The sequence below is a fragment of the Pipistrellus hanaki genome, assembly GCF_964339955.1.
Source record: "Pipistrellus hanaki genome assembly, chromosome: 14".
NCBI classification, from domain to species: Eukaryota; Metazoa; Chordata; class Mammalia; order Chiroptera; family Vespertilionidae; genus Pipistrellus; species Pipistrellus hanaki.
The window spans coordinates 3829441-3856464 of NC_140516.1; the positions used below are offsets into that span (position 1 = coordinate 3829441).

At 53.1% G+C, this 27024-nt stretch overlaps 1 protein-coding gene across 1 annotated transcript in view; it reads right to left on the reverse strand.

Annotated features, from left to right (window-relative positions):
• The window catches only part of VSTM4 (V-set and transmembrane domain containing 4), an 86022-nt gene that overhangs the window by 36606 nt on the left and 22392 nt on the right, over positions 1-27024 (reverse strand). Inside the window, exons 3-5 of the mRNA XM_084904715.1 lie at positions 17163-17228; positions 9200-9307; positions 4334-4367 (exon numbers count right to left, since the gene is read on the reverse strand). Coding sequence (XP_084760841.1) covers positions 4334-4367; positions 9200-9307; positions 17163-17228 — 208 coding nt within the window. The remainder of the gene's footprint in view (positions 1-4333; positions 4368-9199; positions 9308-17162; positions 17229-27024) is intronic.

The following is a 27024-nucleotide window of genomic DNA, read 5'->3' on the forward strand; positions in this document are numbered from 1 at the left end:
TGTATTTCAGTTGTAGTTTTGATGTGGTTGTGGGAAGCAATGAGTAGCCATGTTTATCTATGCCACTATCTTGGTTCTCCCTGAGTTCTGTTCTAATCTTTATCGTATCCTTTATGCTGCTTGTATTTTATTTCACTGCTCTTTTTTCCTAGTTTCTTATGGTGAAAGGTTAGGTTACTGATTTGAGACCTTTCCTCCTAGCTAATATAGCTATTTAAATCCATAACTGTTTTCTGTAAGCACTGCTTTTGTTGCATCCTATACTATACGTTTTGGTATACAGGGTTTTCATTTTAACCTGTTAACCGAGCGGGACCTATAAATACGTCAAAGGTAAACAATACTGGGAACTGGTAGGACGTATGAATTTTAAAGCGCCCTGAGAGGGATGATATATATTTTTTGTAATCTTTATAATTGTTTGTAAAATTTATAATCTTTTTTTTTAATATTGTTGATTTTTTACAGAGAGGAAGAAAGAGGGATAGTTAGAAACATCGACCAGCTGCCTCCTGCACATCAGGGATGTACCCGCAACCAAGGTACATGCCCTTGACCGGAACCGAACCTGGGACCCCTCAGTCCGCAGGCCGACGCTCTATCCACTGAGCCAAACCGCTTTTGGCAAATTTATAATTTTTTAATTCGATGTTTCCACTTTTTTGTTGGTATTCTTTTCTATTTGTTTGTAATTTTGTATTTTCCTTTGTGCTATATATATATATATATATAAAAATAATAATAATCATATGAACTTAGGTCCTCCAGGCGTGACGTACTGACACGTCTAGTGAAAGAGTGCGCGCCCGTTACAGGTTGCGTAATTAAAAAGGGAACTCCCCGGTTAACAGGTTAATTAATTCAAAATATTTTCTAATTCCTCTTGTGATTTCTTTTTTTGGCCCAGGTATTATTTAGAAACATGTTATTTTAAATTTTAAAGCATTTGGCAATTTCCCGGATCTCTTTCTGTCATTGATTTCTATTTAATTCTGCTGTTGTCAGAGAACAAACTTCATATGATTTCTAACATACCCTGGGGCTTGCATACCCTAGACATTCTTAGGAAGGATGGTATTGAGGAAATCTATTTCTAGACCCTCACCTTCCATGGTATTCTTTCTTAAGAATTCTTATTTTTTGTTTAATGGCCTAGCATTTGGCATATTCTGAAGAATGTTCCAAGGACACTTGAAAAGAATAATCCTGTTGTCACAGGGTAGAGTATTCTTATGTGTGGGGTCAAATTGCTTGATCTTCTGTGCCCTTATTAATTTTCCGTCTAGCTATTCTATCAATTATTAAGAATGGAACAATAAAATCAACTATTATTCTAGAATCATTTATTTTATCTTTCAAATGTCTGTGTTTGCTTCATGTATCTGAGGCTCTTCTTTAGATCCATATCCTATCTAGTAAAGAGGAAATATGCAAATTGACTGTCACACCATCACAAAGATGGTGGTGACCACAATGGAAGCAGGGTTTCTATAACACAAGATTGCTGCACCCACAGCAGAGGTGGGGTTTCCGTAACACAAGATGGCGACAACAGCGGAGGCCGAGTTCCCATAACAAACCTTAATGAGCAATCAGCAGGGACCTGAGGCTGCACCCCTGCCTGGCAGGGCTTGACAGGGGACCTCAGGCTGCCCCGCCCCCCCCTGACCCAGCACCAGGCCAAGGGACCTCAGGCCCCATCCCCTGCCTGGCAGGGATTGATGAGGGGCCACAGGCTGTCCCCCCTGCCCTAGGCCAGGGGATCTGAGGCTGTTCCCCCTACCCCAGCACTGGGGGACCTGAGGCTGAGCCTCCCACCAGGTGGGGCTTGACAGGGGCTCTGAAGCTGTGACCCCCACCTTGTGAGGCTTGACAAAAGTGGAGCTGACTGGGTCTGGATCCTACCTAATGTGGGTGGGGCTGGCTGGGGCTGAGTCTCCTGAGATTTTGAGGCACTGTAGGTGGGCGAGGACTTGACTCTGGGGCCCAAGGTGCCCCCCAGACTTTGACAGAAGGGAGATTTTCATATACATCTTACTAATTTTCTTTCATCTCTGACACTTTTATTATAGACAAAGGGCAAATAGCAATATTAAAATATTACCTCTTGCCTGACTGGTTTGGCTCAGTGGCTAGAGAATCGATCGGCCTGTGGACTGAAGGGTCCCAGGTTCAATTCCAGTCAAGGACATGTACCTTGGTTGGGGGCACAGCCCCAGTAGGGGATGTGCAGGAGGCAACTGATCGATGTTTCTCTCTCATGGATGTTTCTAACTCTCTATCTCTCTCCCTTCCTCTCTGTAACAAAAATCAATAAAAAATATATATTTAAAATATTACTTCTAATTAATCCTCTTTTAATGTGTACAAATTTCATGTACCAGGCCACTAGTAGATTTATAATGACTATATCTTCCTTATGTTTAGACCCATTGTAATTATGAAACTTTGTCTCTTGTAACATTTCTTGTCTTAAATTATCTATTATCTTAAATTAATTTAGCTATAACCTCTCTTATTATTAATATTACTGTTTGCATTGTCTATCTACTTCCATCCTTGGGATACTATCCATTTACTGCACATGCATGTTGCTTCATCCAGAAACTTGCTTGCCCCAACTGTGACCATGCAACACATGGTGTTGTTAACTCCAGCTCATGGGAACAAAGAGCACCCTAGGGGGAAAGGCAGTGCAAGGCCAGGGATGAGGACAGAGCAGCAGGAACACTACAAGAGAAGGAGGCTCGCCCTCTGGTGCTGGCTTCTGGGATGGCTTTCTTTATCTCAGGGTTCAATGGGGATCACATCAGGCCTAGGGACAGCTACTCTGATGTTCTCTTTCAGACTTAAGGAGTGGGATATTGAAGTCTCCTTATACCAATGTTCTATCACTTTCAGTGAAGTATAGAAACATTATTCTATTTAGGTCACTTGACCTTTCCCACTTTTAAATATCATAATGCTCTTCTTGAGTATCAGATGGCTTTATAATTTTTGTTTTAATCATCAAATATTATTTTTAAAACTTCTGAGGAAAAATTAGTCTACTTAACTACCCATATTTATGTTCCATTATTCCTTTTTCCTTTCTAATGCACCAAGATTTTCTCTTTTATTTCAAGAATTTCTTTAAAAGTAAGCTGATAGTGACAGGTTTCTTAGGTTTCCCTTAATCTGAAAATGCCCTTATTTCCCCTTTTTCCTAAAGGATAATTTTGCTGGATATCAAATTTGTGGTTAAAAGTAGTTTAAGAAAAAATTTTTTTGAAAAAAGTGATTCCATTTCTTTCTGTCCTCTATGAATTCCGATGAAAAATTTGCTGTCATTCATATTTGTGTTCCTTTAATAGGTAATACATTATTTCTCTCTGATTGCTTTTAAGATTTTTTTTCCTTTGTCTTTGGTTTTCATAGTTTTCCTTTAACCAACTTTCAGAGTCCTCCTTTGGTGTCTCATATTATTTGCAATATTTATGTTTATGCTTAGCAGGGAAGAACAGGGACAAATTGACCTATGCCATTTTGCCTGGATCACATTTTTGAACACTATAAGTTTGCAATATTTACTATAACTATTATGTTACCTATGAGGTTTGTCCAACCAGCTAAAGCTAGCATTTTAGCACATATATTACTAACTAGAGGCCCTGCACATGGTATAGTCCCAAGGCCTGACCTGCGATCAGGGCCATCTTCCTCAGGTGCCCACAGCTGGCCCTATCCCCCGTCATCACCCACCCCCAGTTCCCAATTCGCCATCGGGTGATCAGTGCCTAATGGTGGGGGAGAAGGGACCGAGAGGTTGGTTGTTCCCACCCGCTCGATGGCCCCACCCCTGCCGCAGGTGGCCATCAAGCAATCAGAGCCTGCCCAGCAGAGAAAGGAACCAAGAGGTGGTCAATGCACCTCATAGTGACTGGTCCAGCAGTTGTTCTGGTCATTCTGCTGTTAGGGTCAAGTTACATATTATCCTGTTATCATATAGGATGTCTGTGTTCTAAAGAGTGAGGCATACAAGCAGCAAGCATTATTGGGAAAAGATTAGGAGTGATTATGGTCAGAAGGCATCAAAGTGGGTCAGTCTAGTTCCCAGCCTCTTTCTAAATGAGGGACCGTCCTCCAGAGCAGGTGCTGGGCAGCATGAAACCACCTGTTTTCTGGATCCTCTGGGGATGACAACAGAGCATGGAGTCTGGAAATATGCAAATGCATGTGGGACACACATTTTTAGGCCAATTTGTAGGCTAATATGAAGACCTTTAAGTAAAGATACAAATGAAACCAATTTCTTGGTAATATCTAAAGAAAGTAAAAGCAAAAATATTCTTACCTGTTCTGAGGGCATTTCACCAAATATTTTCTCACTGTGAAAGGAAAAATAAATAAAAGATGGTAAGTAAATGCTACTTTAGATATACATATATACTCCAGGAATTAGGAGAGGTAGGCGCTCAGGTGTTGACCAGGCGTTGGTTCAGGCCACCTCTCAGGCTTTCACACTTCTCTTCGGATGAGTACAGCGGAGGCAGAACATGACACCAGTCACGTGATACTGTTCCACACCCGGATCAAGCCAGACAGGAAGCCATGCACTGCTGACTCCCTGATTACTCAACCCAAAGCATTCAGTTCTTTTGCTGGTTGAGTCTGGTTCTAACCTGAAGGGCCCAGGAGTAACAGCACCACCCAATGTCTAAGCTTTGCCTCAATGATGAAAAGACATTTTCGGGGCCACCTGTTTCCATGTAGACTCTACTCTCTATAAAGTGGTTTCTATTCTCCGACCAGTGCTTTTCCAGGGCTAACAGCATACCCATGGAAAGAGTCTTAGAGCAAGATATTCTACGAAGTAGGTCTTCTTGAGAAAAGCAAGTTCTGGCTGTAGAGGAGAAATAAGAACGCCCAGGCAGTTATCCTAACAAGTGTCCAATCTAAGCTCACAGTTGGGTTCACATCAAATAGAAGTAAGGCTGAGGCAGCCACAGGCGCTGGGGTTGTGCGGTGGCACCAATGGCCCCATGATCACACCTCCCTGTATCTATCCACACCCATGTGGCTTGGCCACAAGGCATGCTTTGGCCAATGAAACAGTAGCCAAGCAGAGACCTAAAAGAGGTTTGCACATGCATGCTCACTTGCTCTCCCCCTCTTTCCCCTTCTCCCGTCCTTCCCTTCCTCCCCTCCTTCCCTTCCTCCCTTCCCTTTCAGTCCTCCTCCTCCTCCTCTTTGACTTCCCTCCCTCCCTACCTCCCTCCCCCATCCTTCTAAGGAATTCTTCTGCTTCCACATGAGGAAGCCTAGCTAGCCCACTGGAAGTTGATACCACATGGAACAGATGCAAGTTACCTCAGCTGAGGCCCCAAAGCAGGACTGCAGCTGCTGATACCAGGGTGCTCAGCTGAGGCCCAGCCCAAACAGAGGTAAAGCTGAAGCCCACATAATTCGTGCCTCAGAAGGAGACTGTATTTGAAGGCAGGGCCTTTAAAAACGCTGGCCTGCAGTATTGTGAGCAAACAAAAGGCTGTTTGACCCTGCACGTATGGAGTATCTGTCAAGCAGGTGACCAGTTCAGGGTCCAGACCAAGACGATGGGACCAGCTTTAGAGGGGCCCCTTTAGGCCAATCTGGCCCGGCCTCTGCTACAGCTAGACTCTCTCTGCATTCCAGTTACTGTATAGATAAAGAAGTAATGAAGTCATAGTTAGCATGTAAGGGACACAACATGAACTCCTGGCACTGTTCCAAGCTTATTATGTAGATCAGTGGCTTGCATACCCTGGGGTTTGCATGTCCTCGGCATCTTAGGAAGGATGGTTTTAGGGAAATCTATTTCTAGATTCTCACCTTCCATGATATTCTTTCCTAAGAATTCTTCCTCCTGAAACACCCGAGATCAGACTGTACTCATTTCCTCCCTCCCTGTCACATTACCCTTTCTACTTCAGAAAATCTAGGCCACCCTCACCCGCCCTGACTTGAGCTATGAAGGCCTGTCCTGGGGGCAGAGACCAATGGGCACCAAACAAGAGATGATTTGAAATATTGATGCCAGTGTGGAGAAGGTGAATGACGAATGACGGGGCCACTAAACCTTTCATGGGGGAAGGTTTCCAATATTTTGCTTTCAACAAAGACTGAATGATGACCTAAGCCAGGAATCAGCTGGTGGAGTATTAAGTCATTTTCGATGATAGATTATTATATGACTTTGACTTATAACTGGGAAGCAGTTTAGAGTATTGAGTGGTATCAGAAAACTTGGTCCATCTCAGCCTCTGTGCCTATTGAGCACAGCATTTCAGAGCTTACAGCCATTAAAAACAGGACTAAAATTGATGCTAAAGTCTATCACTAACCAAATTTATACAAGGGCATGTGAAGTAAAGTAAAAATCCATTTCAATAAAATCCATTTCTAATAAAGTTTTACTTCTTGAGATTATTAATTATTTATCTAAATTTTGTATTTATGTGGTTTTGATTAATTTTAGTCATTTTCCAAATATTACTAATTGTGCAATATTGATAACTTAATCCAGAAAAAAATTAAAACCTAGAGAGTTATGGAATAAGGAAATGAAACTTTTAATTTTAATTTTTATACATATTATTTTATCGAAGTATAATATAATATGGAAATCAATAAATGATTTTCAAAACAATAATGTACTAAAAAGCAGGATAAAGTTTTGTTGGGTAAGTGATTGAAAATAAAACCCTGGGGGGGAGGGGGAGACACATAAAATTCCTGAAAGCTGAAACTTATTTATGAGCCTTTTTAAGTCGGCAGAGGTAGTTACTAAATTCTGGCATGTAGCTGTAACAGAGATTTAACCATTTCATTTTAAATGTCAGTATTTGTGATGCTGTGGGAATTACATCCTTTGCAACAATTTATATTTGTCAACAAAGCACATTCGAGGGTTGCATAGTTGAAATGATTTGGGAATGGTGTGAGCAGAGTGTTTGGGACCACCCTCTGTTCTCCCATCTCCTCAGTGACGTTGTCATCACATCTGTGTTATAGCAGGACTGAGGCACAGAGCGGTTAACAGCCTCGCCCAAGACCTTGCTCACTTCTCCTCCCCTTACCCCCTCTTCCCGTCCTCCCCTGCCCTCTGTCCTCCTCCTCCTCCTCCTCCTCTTTGTCCTTTCTTCCTCCCTCACGCCTCCATCCCTCTGAGGAATTCTTCTGATTCCACATGCAGAAGCCTAGCTAGCCCACTGGGAGAAGACACCACATGGAAGAGATGCAAGTCATCTCAGCTGACTTGAGACGTTACGGGCTAAGCTATGCACTTGCATAATTTGTACCTCAGAACTACGAAGGCCTTTAAAAGTGTGATTAAGTTCAAAAGAGGCCATGAGGACGGCCCCCATCCACCAAACCGGTGAGGAGGGAAGGAAGGCGCACGGCAGCCAGGCCACAGGGGAAGGCAGGCGGCCACCCACAGCTCTGCACTGGCAGCTGAGCACAGCCCGTGGGAGGGCAGAGCCTCTTGTAACCCCTCTGCGCTGCTCTGAGTCCGGGCATCGGGAGGCAGGGCTCCTGCAGGTGAAGAAACTGAGTCACAGGATAAACGCCGCCATTGGCCGCACTGGCTGGCCTGTGTCTGGGGAGTCCACTCCAGCCGCAGCAGCGAGGTGAGCAGCCTGGAGCCCAGGGAGCCAGGGGGCAGGAGGCAGAGGGGCTCCGTGAGCACGGACCTCCCGCACTTGTTTATGAGGCTGCACCCAGGTGAATGGGGCCTGTGTCCCTTTAACAAAAGAGCTGCCCCAGGGGCCAAACGTGACTCAGAACCCACAGGCCGGACCTCAGGGTCTGAGGGCTAGCCCTCACCCACCTGGCCTAGGGCAGCAAAGCACACTCAGTGCCGGCTGTGCCCCTGAGGGAGCTGTCTGAGCCTGGGCTCCCAGAAGCAGAGCCTGCAGACAGATCCCAGTGCAAACTCTCTGTGGGAGGAGGTCCTGGGAAGGCCCTGGGGAGGGGAGAGACTCGGCAGAGACCCGGGTTCGGGGAGATCCCGGAGGGCGACACCCTGCCATCTGGCCTCGCGCACTGGACCCCGAGGCCCGCGCCCAGAAAGGCCTCTGCTCCGCACGGAAAGAAAGGTGCAGGCGCAGTCCACCCGGTGTGGCTCAGACGTGGAGGAAGGACTCTGAAGGAAGGGCGGTTCTTCTCACCTCCTGGCCCGGAGATGGCTGTGAGCACCAGGCCTGGCGCCCTTTCTCCGCGGTGGCCGCACTGCTCCCAGCCCCACCTCATGGCCAGCTCTCCCGAGTGACGAGCCCAGGCCCCAGGCTTTCTCATCCCCACCGGGCTGTTCCTGACCTCACCATGCATGCCCTGGGGATGATTTCCATCCTATCAGACTCCCATCCTATCCCATCCTATCAGACTCCCATCCTATCAGACTCCCATCCTTTCAGACTCCCATCCTATCAGACTCCCATCCTATCAGACCCCCATCCTATAAGACCCCCATCCTATAAGACTCCCATCCTATCAGACCCCCATCCTATAAGACCCCCATCCTATAAGACTCCCATCCTATAAGACCCCCATCCTATCAGACCCCCATCCTATCAGACTCCCATCCTATCAGACTCCCATCCTGTCAGACTCCCATCCTGTCAGACTCCCATCCTATAAGACTCCCATCCTATCAGACCCCCATCCTATAAGACCCCCATCCTATCAGGCTCCCATCCTGTCAGACTCCCATCCTATCAGACCCCCATCCTATCAGACCCCCATCCTATCAGACTCCCATCCTATCTTGGAGCCCTGTTGGGGCCTCCCCTGGTGGCGGACCTTCCCATACCATCTCTCCAACCCGCTGCACCCTCTGCAGACTCCCAGGCCCCACAGTGACCCCTAGATGAGGCTGTGGGTGACCCTGCACTCGTGGGAGCACCTGGCAGCCCGCACAAGCCCTGGCGTTTGCATTCCCAGCATCCTCAGCTGCAGCACAGGCAGGAGCCCGGCAGCCGGACGCACCTTCCTGCCAGCCCTCCCCTTTGTCCAGCCGTGGTTCTTCCCGTGCCACCGCAGGAGCCAGTCCCTTCCCTTCGGGAGGCAGCCTGTCTCGGAAGTGATTCCTGCCTCAGGACGTCTTTTCCAGCCCGGGCGGCTCAGCCCGCACTCTCCGTGCCCGCTGGGCCAGTGCTCCCATCCCAGACCTGCGGTCTCTTACCTCTGGGTTTCCTCTTGCTGAGCACAGACTGCCAGGCGATGGCCAGGGTGAAGAGCAGCACGCTGAGGATGCCGACGCAGCACAGCAGCACGGCGCACACGTACAGGTCTGCGGGGAAGCACAGCGTCACCGCGGGGACCCAGCAAACAGGCCTCCCGTCACACCGAACCACAACCCCAGACGTAAACTAGAAACTGGAAAACGTTTAGAAAAAGGCAGGAGAAAAACCTGAGGGATCTAGGAGTAACAAAGCCTTTTGAGGCTTGACACCAAAAGGGCCATCCCTAGAAGGAAAAGTTAGCACATTTGTTGTAAGCAAACTAACACTCTTTGCTCTGTCAACACCCACGTGAATAGGATGAAAAGACGAGCCACAGACTGGGAGAAACCGCTTGCAAACCACAAATTGAGCAAAGGACTAACTAGTATCTAGAACACATGTGTCAAACACAAGGCCCGCGGGCCAAATCCAGCCCGCCAGGCCTTGCAATGTGGCCCGCACCGCGCTGTCATCACTGCACTCCGCTGTCAGTTTATGACACTGTCAGTTTATGACTGTTCAGTAAACCATTCGGCCCGTGATTTAGGCTGGATTTTAGATTTTGGCCCCTTCTCTGATTGAGTTCGACACCCCTAATCTAGAATGTAAAAGAACTCTCAAAACTCAACAGTCAAAAATAAACAACCCTATTCGAAAATGGACAGAAACGTAGACATTTAACCAAAAAGAACATGCAGGCGGCAAATAAGCACAAACAAAACAAGCACACAGCAGACGTTCTCCGTCCACAGCCACTGGGAAGATGCGCAGGCACGGCACAGTGAGCCGCCCACACCTAGCACCTCCGCTACAACACGGCAGCGGCAACACCAATGCGCCAGGACAGAGCGGGCCGGTCAGACTCCGCTGGTGAGGCTGGGACGCGATCCAGTGCAGTCTCTTACAAGGCACAGCTAGCTTCCGCCTGCATCACCGAGAGGTGGAGACCGCAGTTCACCCAGAAACGCGCACGTCTGTCCACAGCAGCTCTGCAGGCCACAGCCAAGCTGAGGACAGTGCAGACGCGCTGCCGGGCACGGGGGCAGCTGAGCTCCCCAGTGTGGGCACGCCTGGCAGCAAGGGGAGCAGATACTGAGCACACCAACCGGGAGGAGCCTCCAGCGGTCTGCGCTGCCTGAAAATACCCAAAAAGGTTACAGACGTGAAATTCTATTTTGCATGATGTTTACTTTGCATACCATTCTTGAGATGACAGCTCTACAGAAATAGAGAGCAGGGGAGGGTTGCCAGCGGTTACGGAGGGAGTCAGCGGGAAACGGGCTTGGCTATAAGGGACCCTGGTAGTGACGGAACGGTCGCCTCCTGGCGGTATCCGTGTCAGAATCTTGGCAGCGATCTTGCACTAGAGTTTTTCAAATGTCACCATGGAGAGAAATTAGGCAAAGAGTAAAAACCAATACCAAGAATCTATCTCTGTATTGCTTCTGAGAAATACAGGCTAATCTACAATTTTCTCAAAAATAAAGGTTGTTAAAATAGTTAAACCATGTTCATACTTGTCTTGGCCAGTTTGGGCTACTGTAACGAGATATACTGGGTGGGCTAAACAACACACATTTATTTCTAGAAGATGACGGTGCTGGCGGCGCTGGTGTCAGGGAGAGCCCTCCTCCTGGTGAGAAGCACCCTCTCCTTCCTCCCACGGGGGCCGAGCAGCAGGCAGGCCTCAGGGGCCGCCCCTGACAGGTGCCTAATGCCCCACGTGGGCCTCCATTCCCACCGCCTCATCACCGCACGGTTCTCCTCCTGACACCACCCCCTGAGGGGGTGGGATTGCCACATGAAAACGCGTCCATTTCTTAAAGTCCAGTAACCACCTTCAGCACCAGTCTGACAGGTCACGTGCTCAGAAAGGGAAGAGGAAGCCCAAAGCTTTATTATAATCTGCTCTTCAGCAAAATGCTGCAGATGGCTGGCTCCGGGAAACGTTTAAACTTAGCAGCAGTGTCCCTCTGCTGACTTAAATTTCTCTGGGACAGACAGACGCCACGGGCCACGCTCAGCACACTCCTGGGCGCTCGGACTGTAACCAGGAGCGTGCAGGCGCCCTCCCTGAGCCCGGAGGCTGCGGGGCACCTGCCACAGGAGGACTGAGTGCCAGGACCAGGCCAGCAGAGGAGGCGGGCCCAGAGGACGGGGACTCTGCTCCGAGTCGTCTCTGACATGACAAAGAGAATGCAAAACTATGTAGAGACACATGTATGGAGAGAGAGAAACCAAGTGCTCCGTCTCCCTCACCCTGAGAGCACTGCTAACATGCGGACACTTCCTGAGGCGAATGTGCACATGTGTGAGCTAAGATTGCGTCGCTTCATACCTTGCTTTTTGTTTATTCTCACTTTCTCTTTAAGCTCTCTTCAAAAAACGATTCTGGCCTAGCCAGAGTGGCTCAGGTGGTTGAGCATCATCCCACAAAACAAACGGTCACCGGTTTGATTCCAGGTTGGGCACATGCCTGGGCTCCATCCCCAGTTGGGAGGCATGCAGGAGGCAACTAACTGATGTTTCTCTCTCACATCCACGTTTCTCTCTCTCTCACTCCCTTCCCTTCTCCTTAAAATCAATAAACGTATTTTTAAAAAATGATTCTAAACTGCTTTTAAAAATGTGATAAAAGTTTCTCATACGTGACTTGATACCTTATTATTGGCTACTAAAAGTGTTTCTGACAGTTCTTTAAAGTAAACAATCTATGATGGACAGTTATAAACATAAATTATAATACATCTCTCTCTCTCTCACACATTATGCTCTTCAGATTAAGTTCCTGGAAGATAAAATGCTTAGTCAACAGAAGTTCGCCTTGGAAAGCCCTGGAGCCAGGAGTCGTCAGGGAAGGGCTTGCCCTGAAAAGGCAAGCGTGCTGGGCCGGCCTGGGGGGCAGTGAGGCTCATGGTCAATGCCACAGATGGCGGGAGAATCAGATGGACTCAGACTCCCGGCTTCCTCTTGGCTCTGCCTGGCAGCCGGCCCCAGGGAAGCCCAGTGCCGGTCTGGTCAGCCAGGAGCCCGTAGTGCCTGCAGGAGCAGCTCCCGGAGCTAGGGCCTGGGCACCAGCTCAAAAACCCAGCAGCAAGGTGGCAGGTGAAGGGAGCCGCGGACACCTCAGAAAGCAGGGGCAGCGGCACAGGCAGCGCCTCCAGGACAAGCGTAGGGGGGGTGCAGGGAGGGCAGCGGGGGCTGTTGAGAGCTCCCTCGGCCACGGACTCCTCAGAGCACTGGGTGCGCAGGAGAACGCCGCTGGTTTCTTTTCCGCACAGGAATCCACTCAGACCGACCAGCCCCAGATCCCGGGGACACCGTGCAGGGGATGGGGCGCAGGGCAGGCCACCGGGGTCAGGAGTTCAGATACGTGAGGAGTTTGAGACAAAACAGAGAAAACTCCCTCCTGGGACCAAAACTAAAGCAGCTTCCCATAGCCACGCCTGTGGTCCGATGGGCGGCTCTGTGGTTAATATGGGGGGGGGGGGGCATCGGGAGCGGCCATGGGGAGGGAGGCGTGGCCTCCATTTAAAATAACGAGGCCCAGAGGGACAGAAAGAGGCCCCGCAGGAAGCTGGACAGGATGCAGCGGGCCAGAGTGCGCGGTCATGTCACAGTCCTGGCTGGTTCTGGGTTGTTAATCCTCACTCTGGGTTTTAGAGAAGGAAGAAGGGAGGGAGGAAGAGGGAGGGAGGGAGGGAGGGAGGGAGGGAGGGAGGGAGGGAGGGAGGGAGGAAGACATCGAGAGATACATAGATCAGTTGCCTCTAATATGCCCAACGGAGCCACACTGGCCAGGGCGCAGTCCTGGACTCTCTGCCATGGAGCAAACTCGCCAGGAACAGGCTGCAGAGCCGAGCCTGGGACAAAGGGATGGGAACAGTGAGGGCCCAGTGCCCGGCAGACAGATGTGGGCCAGGTGGACACATCTGCCTTACAGGGATTCTGGAGAGGTGGCCCCTGGACCAAAAGGCAAGGAAAATGCGGCCTCGGTGTCATTCTTGGGTGGAGAGAAGCTGTCCTACTGTGTGCCGCTGGAGCAGGCACCATGACGCACAGCCAGCCTCTGCATCTGAACTCTGCGCTTGGTCCTGGGACTGCAGAAACCTCGGAAGGACAAGGCCAGGGTGAGACGCTGCCAGTGTCCCCAGAGCACGCTGCAGACGTCTGAGGCCACTCCGCCCGGGCAGGAGGCCAGGGGCTCCAAGGGCCCATGTCCGGGTTTCAGATAAGGGGGGCCCTCCACAGGCAGCCGCGGACACAGGTCATAAGCATCTGGCCCGCCTGGAAGGCTCCGCTACCACCAAGCACTCAGGCCCTCCAGCCAGCAGGCACCAGGCGCCACGTGGGCCTCACGGGCTCCGGTGGCCGCCCGCGCTCCGGGAGCCCTGAAGCTGTGCGCACCTTAAAACGTGCGGCCTCCGGAGGAGAGAAGCCAGAGCACTGAGCTTCCCCAGGCGGGGCAGCAACCGGCACCCCCAGGTCCTCATGTTTTCCTCCGTCCCAAGCGTTCCTCTCGCTGCAGAAAGACTGCCGGAAACAAATCAGTTTCACTAAAAGAGAGATGTTGACAGGAAGCCAGGAAGGCTGGTCAACAACCTTAATTGCTCTGACCACTCACCCTTTAGCTGAGGCATTGTTAGCTGAATCAGCCCCCATCTTGTTTGTCTCGTGTAAGTTTCTGTTATTTCCTGCCTGAGGGCTACGTGTAAATTTCTGTCTATGTTGTCTAAGATGTTTTCCCCGGAGCCTCAATAAAAGGGATGGCAGGCCCAGAGCAGGGAGTAGTTCTCCCACTAGAGCTGGATGGACTACCGCCTGGCCCCCCACATCGCCAAATTGAACTTCTTCAAGTCTCTTTTAATTTGTGTGCGGCCCTTCTCCAGAACTCGAACCCTAAATTGGAACCCTTTCCACGTGGGACGTGAAAGAGATTCCTACAAAGACTACGAGAACCAAGGTCCAGCCTTGAGCCTGGGAGCCAGGGCCACAGACGCCTCGGGACGCAGGGTCCCTGGAGCGAAGCTGTGGCCGGGCAAGCAGGCCGCTGGGTCCCCGACAGCGCGCTCAGACCGGCCTGTGGGCCCCACTCCTTCAACCCCGATGTAAAGGCCTACCCAGTTAGGATGCCGCTCCAAGGCTTTAGAGCAGGCCAGGCCAAACAATGCTGCTCCAGACGGAACCCCAGCCTTCAGCTCCAGACGAACAAACTGTCTGTGGCTCCACTAAATCTGGGACTTGCTTTCAAGATACCCCACTTATCTGCACATTCAAATAATCCCCAAAACCTTCTCACATCCCCAAATCCATCTGCACTTTTGTCTTTTGCCCTTGCACCTTTAAAGGCACCAATGCTGTTTTTAGGCTCAGTTGCCAGACACGGCCCCCAGCCTAGGCCTCCCTGAAGCAGATGGCGGGCGAGCAGGCAGGCGGGAGAGAGGGTCGCCCCGCAGGGAGGCTGAAGCGGTGCTCAGGGCTGCACGCCTCTCCCGCCCTCCCAGGAAGCAGGCCACACAGGCCCGCAGCGTGGCCCCGGATGGCAGGCAGCACCTGTTGCTGGGCAGCCCCACGATGACCTGGGTACGCAGAGCTGCTTTAAACCTGGCGAGACCAGCACCCCTCAGCTCAGGCAGGGAACCCAAGTCGCCCGAACCACCGAAGCTGGAAATCCGATGCCGGTCCTCCCACTTCCAGAGCCAGCGCCAGGCCTGGGAGATGGCAGCCCCGTGGAGGAAGCTGTGCGCGCCGCCATTGTTTACCCCACCTGTGAAATCTGAGCAACAGCGTCTCCTGAGAGGCTGACAATGCCTTTTTGTGCTGTGGGGGCACAGCCGGGCCCAGCCAACCCCGGAGGATGGATGGCCGCCGGCAGGCCCCACTGCAGCTCTCCCAGCCAGGAACAAAAGGGCAAAGGCCTGGGATCGAGGGCCAGGGAGCTGCCACTATACCCCTGACCTCACCAACGCAGCGCCTGGGTTAGAAAAGCAAAGCTCAGAGGAACGGCTGCCGGAATCCCCGGGAAAGGGTGCCATGGAAACAGCCGCCTGCGGCACTCCTCGGGGTGGGAAGACCAGGCTCCTTTCCAGTCGGGAAGAGAAGGCACGTTGGGCTGCCCGCACTGCGGAGAGCTAAGCAGAGAGTTGCCCTGATGCTCTGTGGCCACACACGAACTGCAAAGTGTTCCTCCTACTGAGTGCTTCAGAGCTGCCGATCGAGCTTCCAGGCTGTGGGGACCAAAGGCTACAATCCTCCCAAGCTCATCGTCTCCCCTGATGCACTCACATTCTTCCGTCCTCCCTAACTGTAATCATCAGGGTTTCCCTGGAGCGCGGAGTCTGCGTTACTACTCCCAGACCCCCTGGTGGTGGAGAGGGCTCCCTCTGTCTCCGCGGCCCGCCGCCCGCCTCAGGGCCTCCCGGTCCCCCATCCCAGTCCTGGCCATGGAGGCATGGGCGAAAATCCACCGCTCTTCCTGCCGCTAGGAGTCAAGTCGCTCTCATGTTTGCTAATGAGCAGACGTTCACTGAGGGAAAGACCCAGGGAGGAAACTGGAGATTAGTTGGCGAGAGGTCGTAAATAAAGACAAAGGCCGCTGCAAAGCATGCAGAAGCAAAGCGGGGCACAAAGAGTCACTGTTGGAGGGAAGTTCCACCTGAGAAATAGTGTCTGTGACTTCGGGAGGCAACTGTAAGCCCCAGTGGCCTACCTGAGTGACGCCTTATGATTCATAATTATGGCTGCGTTTTCCCAAAAGAAAAAATGCTTTAGAGAGAGAGGAAGAGAGAGAGAAACACCGGCCTGGCCCACTGCTTTTATCTAGCTCCCACTGCTGTCCCCTAGGCAAGCTCTGCTCCCATCACTCCGAGGAGTGACCTGAGGGGATGGTGCGGCCCCAGAGCACAATCTCCCGGGATCCTTGTGGCACGGTCACTCTCACCCGCCCCGCCTGCCCACCCTGGAGGTGGCCCCTCACCATGTCCCCATCACCTCTTAGTGGGACTCGGTTCAGTGCTGACCAGAGCCTGCCTGGGAGCTGGTGTTTATGGTCCACGTCCTCCACTCTGTGGGCATCTCCGTGGCCCCTTCCTGCGAGGCCAGGTGCCCTGGCCGCGGCAGACGTGGCATCGGGGGCCAGAAAATCTTTGCTGCAGGACGCCAGCCTGTGCACTGTAGTCCTTGGCCTCTACCTAAGAGATGCCAGTAGTACCAAAATGCTAGCGGTGGCAACCGAAACTATACCCACCTGTTGGCCACTGTCCCTGGGAGCCAAGCTGCCTCCTGCTGAGCTCCTCTCCCAGGCTCCGGGGAAGCCGCCTCGGAACCGCCCGAGTTTCTGGCTCTGAGCGAGGGCAGTGCCCACCACAGAGCACCCATGAGGGCTCCCGGGGCCCTGGTCTGTGTGCGGTGAGGGGAGGCCAGCCGGGGAGCCACTGCTGTGCGGGCAGCATCCGGGCTTCCCAGCCTTCTCACGCATCAGAACCTCTGCCAACGGGGCACAAGCACCAGGGCTTCTAGCGACCCCTGCCATCCAGACGGGTGGCAGGGGTCACTTTTCACACTTGCTTAAGATTTCAAGCTGTTTCCCGAATCCCAGACTCCCTGTGAATCTGAGGAGGAACAGTCACAGCGGACGCACTGGCCATTTTTGTGTCACTCAAGGTCCCTCCCTGAGAGCACATGAGCGAGGAATTCTGAAGCAAAGCAAAGCTCCAAAGGATGCAGATGGAGCGTTCACCTCTGTTTTCTAACCCCTTGGGCACCACCAGGAATCCCCCTCCTGCTCTGAGTGAGTTTAGGGCAAGGAAATAACTTGATATTGTGGCAAATCTAAGAAGGTCGGGTCCTTTCTTCCTGCTCTGTCCCTTTCCTGGCACCTCAAGGTGAGGTAGATCGGATAATAAAACAGAACGCACGCTTTACCTGCAAAAAACGCCCACGTCCCCGTCTTCCCAAAGGATGCATCCTCAGCAGCTTTGAGAGGAATCACTGCAAGACAAAACGGCATGGCACAGCGTGAGTGGAGCAGCTACCGGCCCAGCCCACCCTGAACCCCAAAACCAGGCTGGACGGCCCCTGCACCTTTGCCAGCCACCTTCGCCTGTGCAGACCATGGTGACCGCCACGGCGCACCAGCCACAGAGAGGTGCCAGGGCGCATGCGTAACCACTGAGCGGTGCTGTCTGCTTAAAAGCCAATAAACAGCAAACCTGGGATGCACTTCAGTGGAAACCCCACTGCCCCATATTCTCGAAAACAGATTCCTCAATGGGGGTTCTGAGAACCAACTCAGTACTGCCTTTACCATTTGGCATCTCCAGACAGAGAAGCCCGAGGTCACGCAGTGACGGGGGTCCGTGCTCGGAGCCCCATCTTCTGTGCAGGACGCCCGCGGAGCAGCAGGACCTCGTGTTGAACTGAGTCGCCCTGTCTGCTCTCAGCACTGACCTCGCTGGGCCTGCTCTGGGCAGGCTGGGAACGGAGCTGCGTTACAATATTACATCTGAACATCATACTGAAGAGTCTTGAGCCACAGAAAGTCCCCTGCAGGAGGTAATACTATCTATGATAATACAAGCACAATATGCTAATTAGACCAGAGGTCCTTCCGGACGTCCTTCCTGATGACTTTCCAGAGTAAGCCGGGCTGTGTCCCGGGTACCAGAGGGAAGCCGGTGAGGCAGCTGGGGGAAGAAAGGTTTACTCTTGCACGAATTTCATGTTTTGGACCTCTAGTCATAAATAAAGATCTAAAAATTAACCTGACCAAAAAACGCAAGGTGCCAGGGAACTAAAATATTGTCCAGTAGAATTTTCGGAGGTGATGGATGTGCTCTCCCTGGGCTGCACACAGTCCACCTGGCAGAGAAGCAGAATTTGTGACTGCATTTCATTTCCCTCAACTTAACTTTTAACAGCACTGTGGTCCATGGCCACCACACTGAAGAGCTCTGGAGATGAGATCTAGGATCTGAATAAAAAGTATCTATCACCTATCTATCATCCATCTATCACCTATCATCTATCATCTATCAGCTATCTGTCACCTAACTATCATTGATCATCTATCATCTATGACCTATCTATCATCTATCTGTCATCTATCACCTTTCTCATCTCTCTATCATCTATCTATGTTGTCTTTCAGAGAACAAGTAGGATAGCTGAAGTACATGTGCACAGAGATGTGTAATTATGTGATACAAATGTATTTATGGAATAAATATGTCATTAGCAAAGCTAAAATGCAGCTTTTGCCAGCTTTTCTAATTGTTCTCAGAGGAGGGCCGGGCCTGCTGTAAGTCAGCCTATTGTTCTGGAGAGAACTCCTCTCCCATCAGAACCTGCATCCTGACACCAGAGCCGTACCTCCCACCTGCACCCCCATCTGCCACCTGCAAACCCCCATCTCCCACCTGCATACCCCCGTCCCTGGCACTCGCCTGGCAGCTGGCAGGGGCCGAGTGAATAAACGATCTCCCCCTTCTAACGGCCCCACCCAGGAGGCACCCAGGCATGGACTCGGGGTGCCTGGTCCCGCACTGTGTTAGGTACGTCAGACTATTTGTCTATCATCCTTCTTGCCTCCTTTGCTCCACCCACAGCCTCTGCACTCACTGACTGGGAGAGCAAACAATCAGTCCCCCTTCCAGACTTTAAACTAAGAAAGCATGCGTGTGGCTGCTGTGGACCCTCGAGCCAGAAGAATCATGGACTTTGGGGCAGGCAGCTGTGTGGAAAACGGGCAAGCAGAACAGAACAGAAGCAGACCCTGCCCAGGAAAGGAGGGAGAGAGAGAGAGAGGACTACGGGGCTCAGAGACTTGATCTTGAGGGCACCTTTCATCCCCAGAGGGCTTATGTGCTGTATCTGCTATCTGAGCATCTCAGGGGCTCCGTGCCCTTCCTCCCCCCTGAATTAGCATGCATGGGTTTTCACTGCTTCACGCCTGCTGCAGGCCGCTCCAGGACCAGCGGCGGGTGCCATGGGGGCTGGTTGGGAGTGCAGGACCACTCGGTGCCAGCCCAGGTCTGCTGGACAGCATCTGCTCTCAACCCAGAGTCCCTGGTGAATCGCAGGCATTTACAGTTAGAGATGAACGGACGTGGACTGGGTTGAGATGCTAAGTTGCCATTTGCTGGTTGTGTGCCTAGGCAAGTCACTGAACTGCCGGTGCCTCGGTTCCTCAAGCGTATGCAGGGACAACCAGGAGCCCCACCTCAGGGCAGTGTGGGCAGGACAGGGGTTCGTATATGTGACATGCTCAGACAACGCCAGAGACCTCGTGAGCCCTCTGTGTTCACAGGGACCCCAGGGCTCCAAGGCAGGGACTTTCTGTTTACCCCTCATTCCCACCCGCCTGCTGCTCCTGCGTCAGCCCGCGGCCTCGAGGTGACCCTTCAGCTGTGCCAATGGCCGTGGACGGCGCACCCTGTCCTTGTGGCCCAATGTCTGCACTCCGCACAGGGTGACCATTCCCGCAAAGCCAAGTGCCTTTAGATCGTTGTCTCTTCATCTCTCTTCTTTTTTCCTTCTCAGAAATTATGGACCCCTGATTTAGTCCAACAGTAATTCCCTTTGCCTTATGGGGAACAGGAGGCGGTCCCCCTTACAGGCGTGTGGGGACAGCGAGCTGTAATTTGTCTTAAAGGAGAAAACCCAGTGCGGCTGCTTTAATGGGATCGCACGGCCACTGATATCTTACCTGTTCCAACAGGAAAGAAAATCTTCACCTAAACTCAGCAGCATTCCCGAGATTTTCCCAAGGTTCCGATAACAACCTCGGTCCATTGTCCGATTCCACCAACCACGAGGGCACACGGAGTGCGGGAGGGGGACCCAGCAGGCCGGCATGACGCAGGGCCCACCTCCTCGGCAGTGCAGCTGCGCAAGGCGGGAGGGTGTGGGGCGACAGGTCAGGGCAGCAGAAGGAGCCGGCCTCAGCGTTAAGCCCTTTCCTCCACGCAGCTGTACCAGGAACCGAGCGGGCACTTGGTTCTGTCTCTCTCCACGGAGCGAGCACATGGGCTCAGGGTGGAGAGGGGAGTGAAGAGCACTCTGGAGCTCACATCACTGGCCTCCTGAGCGCTCTGCCTTTCCCTGCAGACCCGGCACCCGGGGGCCCAGCATCCTGCCCTCTGGGGCTGCGGCCCAGGAGTCTGAGCTGCAGACCCAGCACCCAGGGGCCCAGCACCCTGCCCTCTGGGGCGGGGGCCCAGGAGTCTGAGCTGCAGACCCAGCACCCGGGGGCCCAGCACCCTGCCCTCCGGGGCGGGGCCCAGGTGACTGAGCTGCAGGCCGTCCCGGGCCCTCCCCAGAGCAGGCTGTGCTGTGACAGACCAGGCCTTGGCTCCTTTGGAAAGAGCTGCTGGGAAGTGGCTCCAGATCAAACAGCCTGGAGAATGCGGGCAGAGGCCCCCGGACGCACAGATCCTATCAGCCTGGCGTCTGGCGCAGCAGCCCCGGAGGCAGCCATCGCTCTGCGGTGTGAAACAGGAGCCCTCGCTCCTAGGGGAACAGGATGCCGACTCCCGGAGGAGCTCTACAGGCTGTGGCTACGGTCCTTCCGGCCCGTCCTGGCTCCGGCTCCCTGAGGACACTGACACCTCCCGGACCTGCGGGGAGGGACCGGGAGCACCCACTGGGCAGATGGCTGACGGCGTGCAGAGGCCCCTTTCCTGCGCTCTCCTTCCGCTCACCTGAGTAAAGAACCCTACTACCAAAGACCAAAGAGCTTACATGGCACCCACAGAAAGCTCTGCAGGGTGCAGGCGTCAGGGGAAGGGTGTGCAGGGGGCCCTGGCACAGACAGAGCATGCGGCCACAGGGGCAGAGGCATGTGCTGGGGGAGGCCCGGAGGATGGGGGGGCACACCTCCATGTGGCTCTGTCAGCTGTGCCAGGCTGCCAAGTGCTCTCCAGAGTCCCCAGACCTTGGCTGTACAGGCTTTGCCTCCCTTAGCGCTCAGGGCCTCGTGCTCCTAAAGCCCGGTGGAGGAGGGTTCACTGGGCCTCTCGTAACACGGAGATTCCGGGCGTCACGCTGAGCTTCCGGTGCGAGAAATCCAACCGGAGCCTCAGCACCGCGCGGCGGGCGCACACCTTCACCACAAGTCTGGTCCGAGGCCCTGCCCCACTCGGAAAGTGGGGGTGGAGTCCACAGAGACACAGGGGAGGGAATTCAAGTCTTGAGGAGTCAGCTGTTCCCCAATCTCCCTTCCGGCCTAGGGCAGCGGCCAGGACTGGAAACTAAACCAACCTCTTCAATTTAATCCAGGAAAACAAGACTAAGAGCAAACCTCAGGCTAAGCCAGTCTCAGTGTGTTTACAAAGGAGCCGATACAGCATGGCCCTGTCGCTGAAGCCCCAGCAAAGCCACACCCTCCGGTGCCCTGGTCATGTTCCTCCGAGCCGGCTCTGATGGGCAGCGGGTGAGAAACAAACGCCCGAGCTCCATCTACTTTGCATTCATTCTAAGACAAATTCTAAAGTACAAACCCAAAGAACAAACATAAAACGTATTAAACAGGCTTCCCACAGCAACAAGGCGGTTGGAAAAGCAATCAGATGCAGAACTCAAGGCCGTCAGTCCCCACACCGCGGTGAAGGAACTCGGACACTAGGGCTTGGTAACTGGCTCTCTCCAAATGCAACGCCAGGATCGGTCTCCATTTGTGCTTGCTGTTACCTTCCGCTCCTGTTGCTATGAACTCAAACGGCATTTTACCAAAGGCCTTAGATCACTCCTTCATTCCTCCACCCGAAGGAACTGTGGTGCCCCGCGTGCTGCCAGGTTTGAGGGTGCAGCAGGCAGCACCCAGCACGGTCTCTGGGGGAAGCTCCCTGGCCAGGCCCACCGTGCCAACCGTGCCATTTTCCCTGCCACCTGGCCCGACCGGCCACACACATGACCCAACTCCATCAACTCATCTGCGAATTCCTCTCCTCCCCGGGCCACACCTTCACTCAAGCTATTGGGCCTCCTGATCAGCACGGCCCCTGACTGTCACCTGAAGCCCCAGCAGGAGCCCCCATCCTCCCAGGTGCCATTGTCACAGTCCTCCCAGGAATATCCTGTCTCTCTTACTCCCACGCCAGAGCGGCCTTCTTGTGTGGCCCTGTGCACTCTCGTTTTTCATCAGCCACCTCGATTCTGTCTGTCAGATCTACACCCACATCTACACGCGTCTCCTCCCCCAGACGGAGAGGCGGGCCCCGGGGTGTGGGAATCAATCGGGCAGATTACACATCTGCTCCGTCTACATTTCCTTTCTCTTCAGTTCTTCCCGGACAGGGGCATGGGAATGAGCGTGGGCATAGTGAGGAATTGCTTTACGTGTGATTAAATTGCACTCCAGTTATCAATCCGTTCCCTGTGAGCCTCCGGACCTGTTGACACTTTAAATATTGTGATGTGTGCTTGTTTAATTAAGAAGTAGCACTCAATGTTCAGTTAATCTCATCCCTAATTATCTCTCCCACATCCCCGGAGAAAAAGGAATTATTTAATTTCTTCCACTGAAACTGGAAACATTGGTTCCTGTGGTGGCACTTTGAGAGCCAATCGCTAGGTCCCCTCTAACTTTGTACTATGGCTCATCTCTGCGCCAGCGCCTCCGGTTATAGTTTCCTGTGCTTTGAGGACCCTCACAGCTACAGGTTACATAGATGATCATAAGTCAGCAGCAGCTGGGGTGTTGGACCACGCTCTTCAGGTTGGATGGAAAGCTGGCTTGCTAGCAGGAGCGAGTCTGTGCAATCCCAGCTCTGTCACCATTTCCCACATAGCCTACATCTGAGTCTGGACGGCTGGGCTGACGGGCCACAGAGGGCGATGTTTTAATGATGTCTGGGGACTCGAAGCTGCTGATGCCCTAATGACAGAAGTCAAAAATGAATGGCATGGTGAGGTCACGCTTGTGAACGCTGGAGGCTGTGCTTCCCAGTGAGAGGGGAGTGCCAGCCCTCAGGGGGAGTGCTGAAAACTGGCCCATCTAACCCGCAGGTCTGCTATGACCACATGGCCCTGGCCTGTGGAGCCTGTCCTCCACGGGAACCCTCGGCCCCTCAGACACTCCGCAGACACCGCCCATCCCCACCCAGCCGCCCTCTGCCTGAGAACAGGACCTGTATGTCCTGGAGGGGCCAGGCCAGGTCAGTGTCCACGGAGGACATGTGTGGGCATCACAGGGTATCTATCAGGCAGAACGGAAAAGGCACAAAGGCTGGGAGACCCAGGGTGTGAGAGCAGGGGCCGCAGAGGGAGGCAGAGGGATTACTGAAGAGCAGAGACAGCACACAACCAGAAGAGGCTGGGTGTGGGGACACGGACAGAGGGGCGAGGGCATGTGGAGGGCAGCGAGACCTGACGTCCGGTGATGGGAAGATGGCAGCGCATCTATTAACGCACACTGATGCCCAGCAAGGGACCTGCCAACACTGCTTGTGGGGAGCAGACGCACCTCGGTGTCTACAAGGACAACGAACATCTCCCAAAAGTACCATTCATTAAAAAAAAATTACCATAACTAGTGAAACATTATTTTGTACTTACTGGAGAGGTTTGGACCCCTACATATCAAATCTTCACCTCATTTCAAAAGTGACCTTGGGCCCAGCTGGTGTGGTTCAGTGGTTGAACATCGACCCACACACTTCCCCGGGTTGTGGGCTTGATCCTCACAGCAGGGAGTGCAGGAGACAGCCAGTCAGTGATGGCGTGCACACTGACCTCCTCTGATTGCGGTCAATGTTTCTCGTTGATGTTTCTCTCTCTCTCTCCCCCCACCTCCCTCTCTTTCTAAAAGTCAATAAAAAACAAAACAAAACAGAAAAAACATATTTAAAAAAGAAAAGTGACCTTGAAATTCAACCCAAAAGAGAACAGCTCCCCTCAGTCTCTGGGGACATAGTATGCTTGCAAATTCTAGGAAAGAGATCTATAATAATCTATAACAATAAAAGTGTAATATGATAATTAGACTGACGTCCTTCCTTCAGGACAAAGCCACAGTGGCGGGGGCCGTGGCAGAGGTGATAGAGGCCCCCAGCCACCGGGCAGTGGGTGGGGGCCAGGGCCACGGCCCATGCATGAATTTCATGCATCAGGCCTCTAGTCCTATATGAAATGGTGGGACCCACTATGTCAAAGTAAAACCCATAGCTACTTATTTTGGTTTGAGGCCATCAAGAACCAAGAACACTTGGACATTTCTGCACTAGTCTATTATCTCTTCAATCCAAACCTGGGACACCCCCAAAATAAACAAGTCACCCCTGAGAACAGGTCCTGTGAGCAACTTTGTCTCCTATTGGAAAATTCCCGCCCTCCATTTCCACCCCAAATGCCTGTCCCCCAGCACTAGCCCTGCTGTGCCTCAGCCACGGCTACAGGCACTCAGACCTCCCACAATTCCTGGGCTGGTGGGTTCACTGCAGCTCACCTGCTGATGATGACTGAGCGGCAGGCGGTTACCTTGGAATAGTTGTCACTGGAGCGGAGGGCACAGGCTCCTGGGCAACTGCCGTGGAGGTGGGTACGCTCCTTCCCGCCCAGAACCGCACTCCTCAGGACCGCATGCACACTCACTCCTCTGGACCACGTGCACACTGACCTCCGGACCGCATGTACACTGACCTCCTCTAGGCCTCATGCACACTGACCTCCTCCAATTGTGTGCACACTCACTCCTCTGGACCATGTACACACTGACCTTCTTCGGACCGCGTGCATACTGACCTCCTCCGGACCATGTGCACACTGACCTCCTCCGGACCACGTGCACACTGACCTCCTCCGGACCACGTGCACACTGACCTCCTTTGGACCACGTGCACACTGACCTTCTTTGGACCACGTGTACACTGACCTCCTCCAGACCACGTGCACACTGACCTCCTCTGGACCATATGCACACTGACCTCCTTCGGACTGCATGCACACTCACTCCTCCAGACCACGTGCACACTGACCTCCTCCGGACTGCGTGCACACTCACTCCTCTGGACCATGTGCACAGTGACCTCCTCTAGGCCACATGCACACTGACCTCCTCCAGACTGCGTGCACACTCACTCCTCTGGACCACATGCACAATGACCTCCTCTGGACCACGTGCACACTGACCTCCTCCGGACCACGTGCACAATAATCTCCTCCAGATCATGTGCACATTGACCTCCTCTGGACCGCGTGCACACTGACCTCCTCCGGACCACGTGCACAATAACCTCCTCCAGACCGAGTGTACACTGTTCTCCTCTGATTGTGTGCATACTCATTCCTCTGGACTGTGTGCACACTCACCTTTCCAGACCGTGTGCACACTGACCTCCGGACCCTGGGAAGAGCTGCTGCAGCCTCACCGTCAGTACTGCTCTTCCACTGAGGACACTGGCCTTCTCCAGACGGCCCACAGGCTGGCCTGCAGGAACCTATTCCAGAACCCAAGCCAAGCTAGCTCCTCCCCGAACGTTGCTATTTCCCAAGATGCCATTCTTGGCCCCCACCCACTGGGGGTCTCCATCCCCCGCCCCTGGCTTTACCTGCCTGACTTACAAACCAGGGCCCAGCAGCCAGAGCAGGCAGATCATCGCCTCCACGTGTCTATGTACCTCCCATCGTGCAGCATGGCCTGCCACCGTGTCACTCTCATCCCTGAACCTCCCCTGTGAGCGGCCCATTCCGTGCGGTCCCTGTCAGCTGTGGGCACCACCCTGCATGTACTTACTGAGACCCTGGGGGTCACCCCAAATCTCTCTCCCTGGCCCACATCCAGTCACTTCTGAGGTCTTCTCATTTGTCCTCGTACTGTCGCTCCATCTCTACCTCTAAGTTTAGTCTTCCATCTTCAAGCCTGAACAGCTACAAAGACACTCCCCCCTCACCCTCTGGCCTGCTCCCTCGCCATCTGTGACCCAAGCAGCCAACAGAGGGTCCAGCAGAAGACTCTACATGCCTCCCAGGCTTCCCAGGCTCTCACGCAGGGGTTCCTCAGCCTTCCCAGATCCAACCCCCTGGACTGCAGCTCCACATTCACTTCTATCCCAGACCGACCAGGCTCTGCTGCAAGGCCTGGGCCCTCCTGCCAGCAGTGGCCCTGGCAATGCTCATCAGTAGGTGCAGTTGAGACTACCGGCCGGCAAAGTCAAGTGTAAATCCCTTACATCAGGTCCCAGCTCCCTACCACCAGGCCTGCCTCCTACCCCTACACACCTGGCAGCCCTCCCTGCCCCTGGCTCCCAGCTCAGGCTGCAGGGCCCTGACCCACTGCTGTGAGGCCTCGCCTCCCACTCCATACCCCCGAGTCCCAGTGTCAGCATAAGCACTGCCTTCTCCCTCATCCCAGGAGGACGGATCCCACAATGCCCGTTTGCTCCCTTACCACTGCACTTGCACTCTGATATCATGTCTGTCTGTATATCCGCCACGCCTGTGGGGAGATCCAGGCCTGTGTCCTCATGTTTCCCACATATGAGGGCCAGGTGCAGAGCAGGCTCAACGGTGCCCACTGAGGGAGGCGGAGAGTGAGTCCCCGGGCACTGCTGAGCCTGCAGCCAGTGCCATTTCCACCGCAGTCTCCTCCCTGAGCCCGCACGGCTCCTCGGCCGAGCTTAGCACGTCTCCGCAGGCTGCCGCTCATTTCCTCATCCTGTTTCCCTCTTCTGCAGTTTGAATCTCTTTCTGGAAATGAGGCTCCCCAAATGGACTGTGTCGTCGGCAGTAGTCTCACCAGCACAGGGCACATGACACAGCCACCTGCCTTCCCGGGGACACCGGGACGATT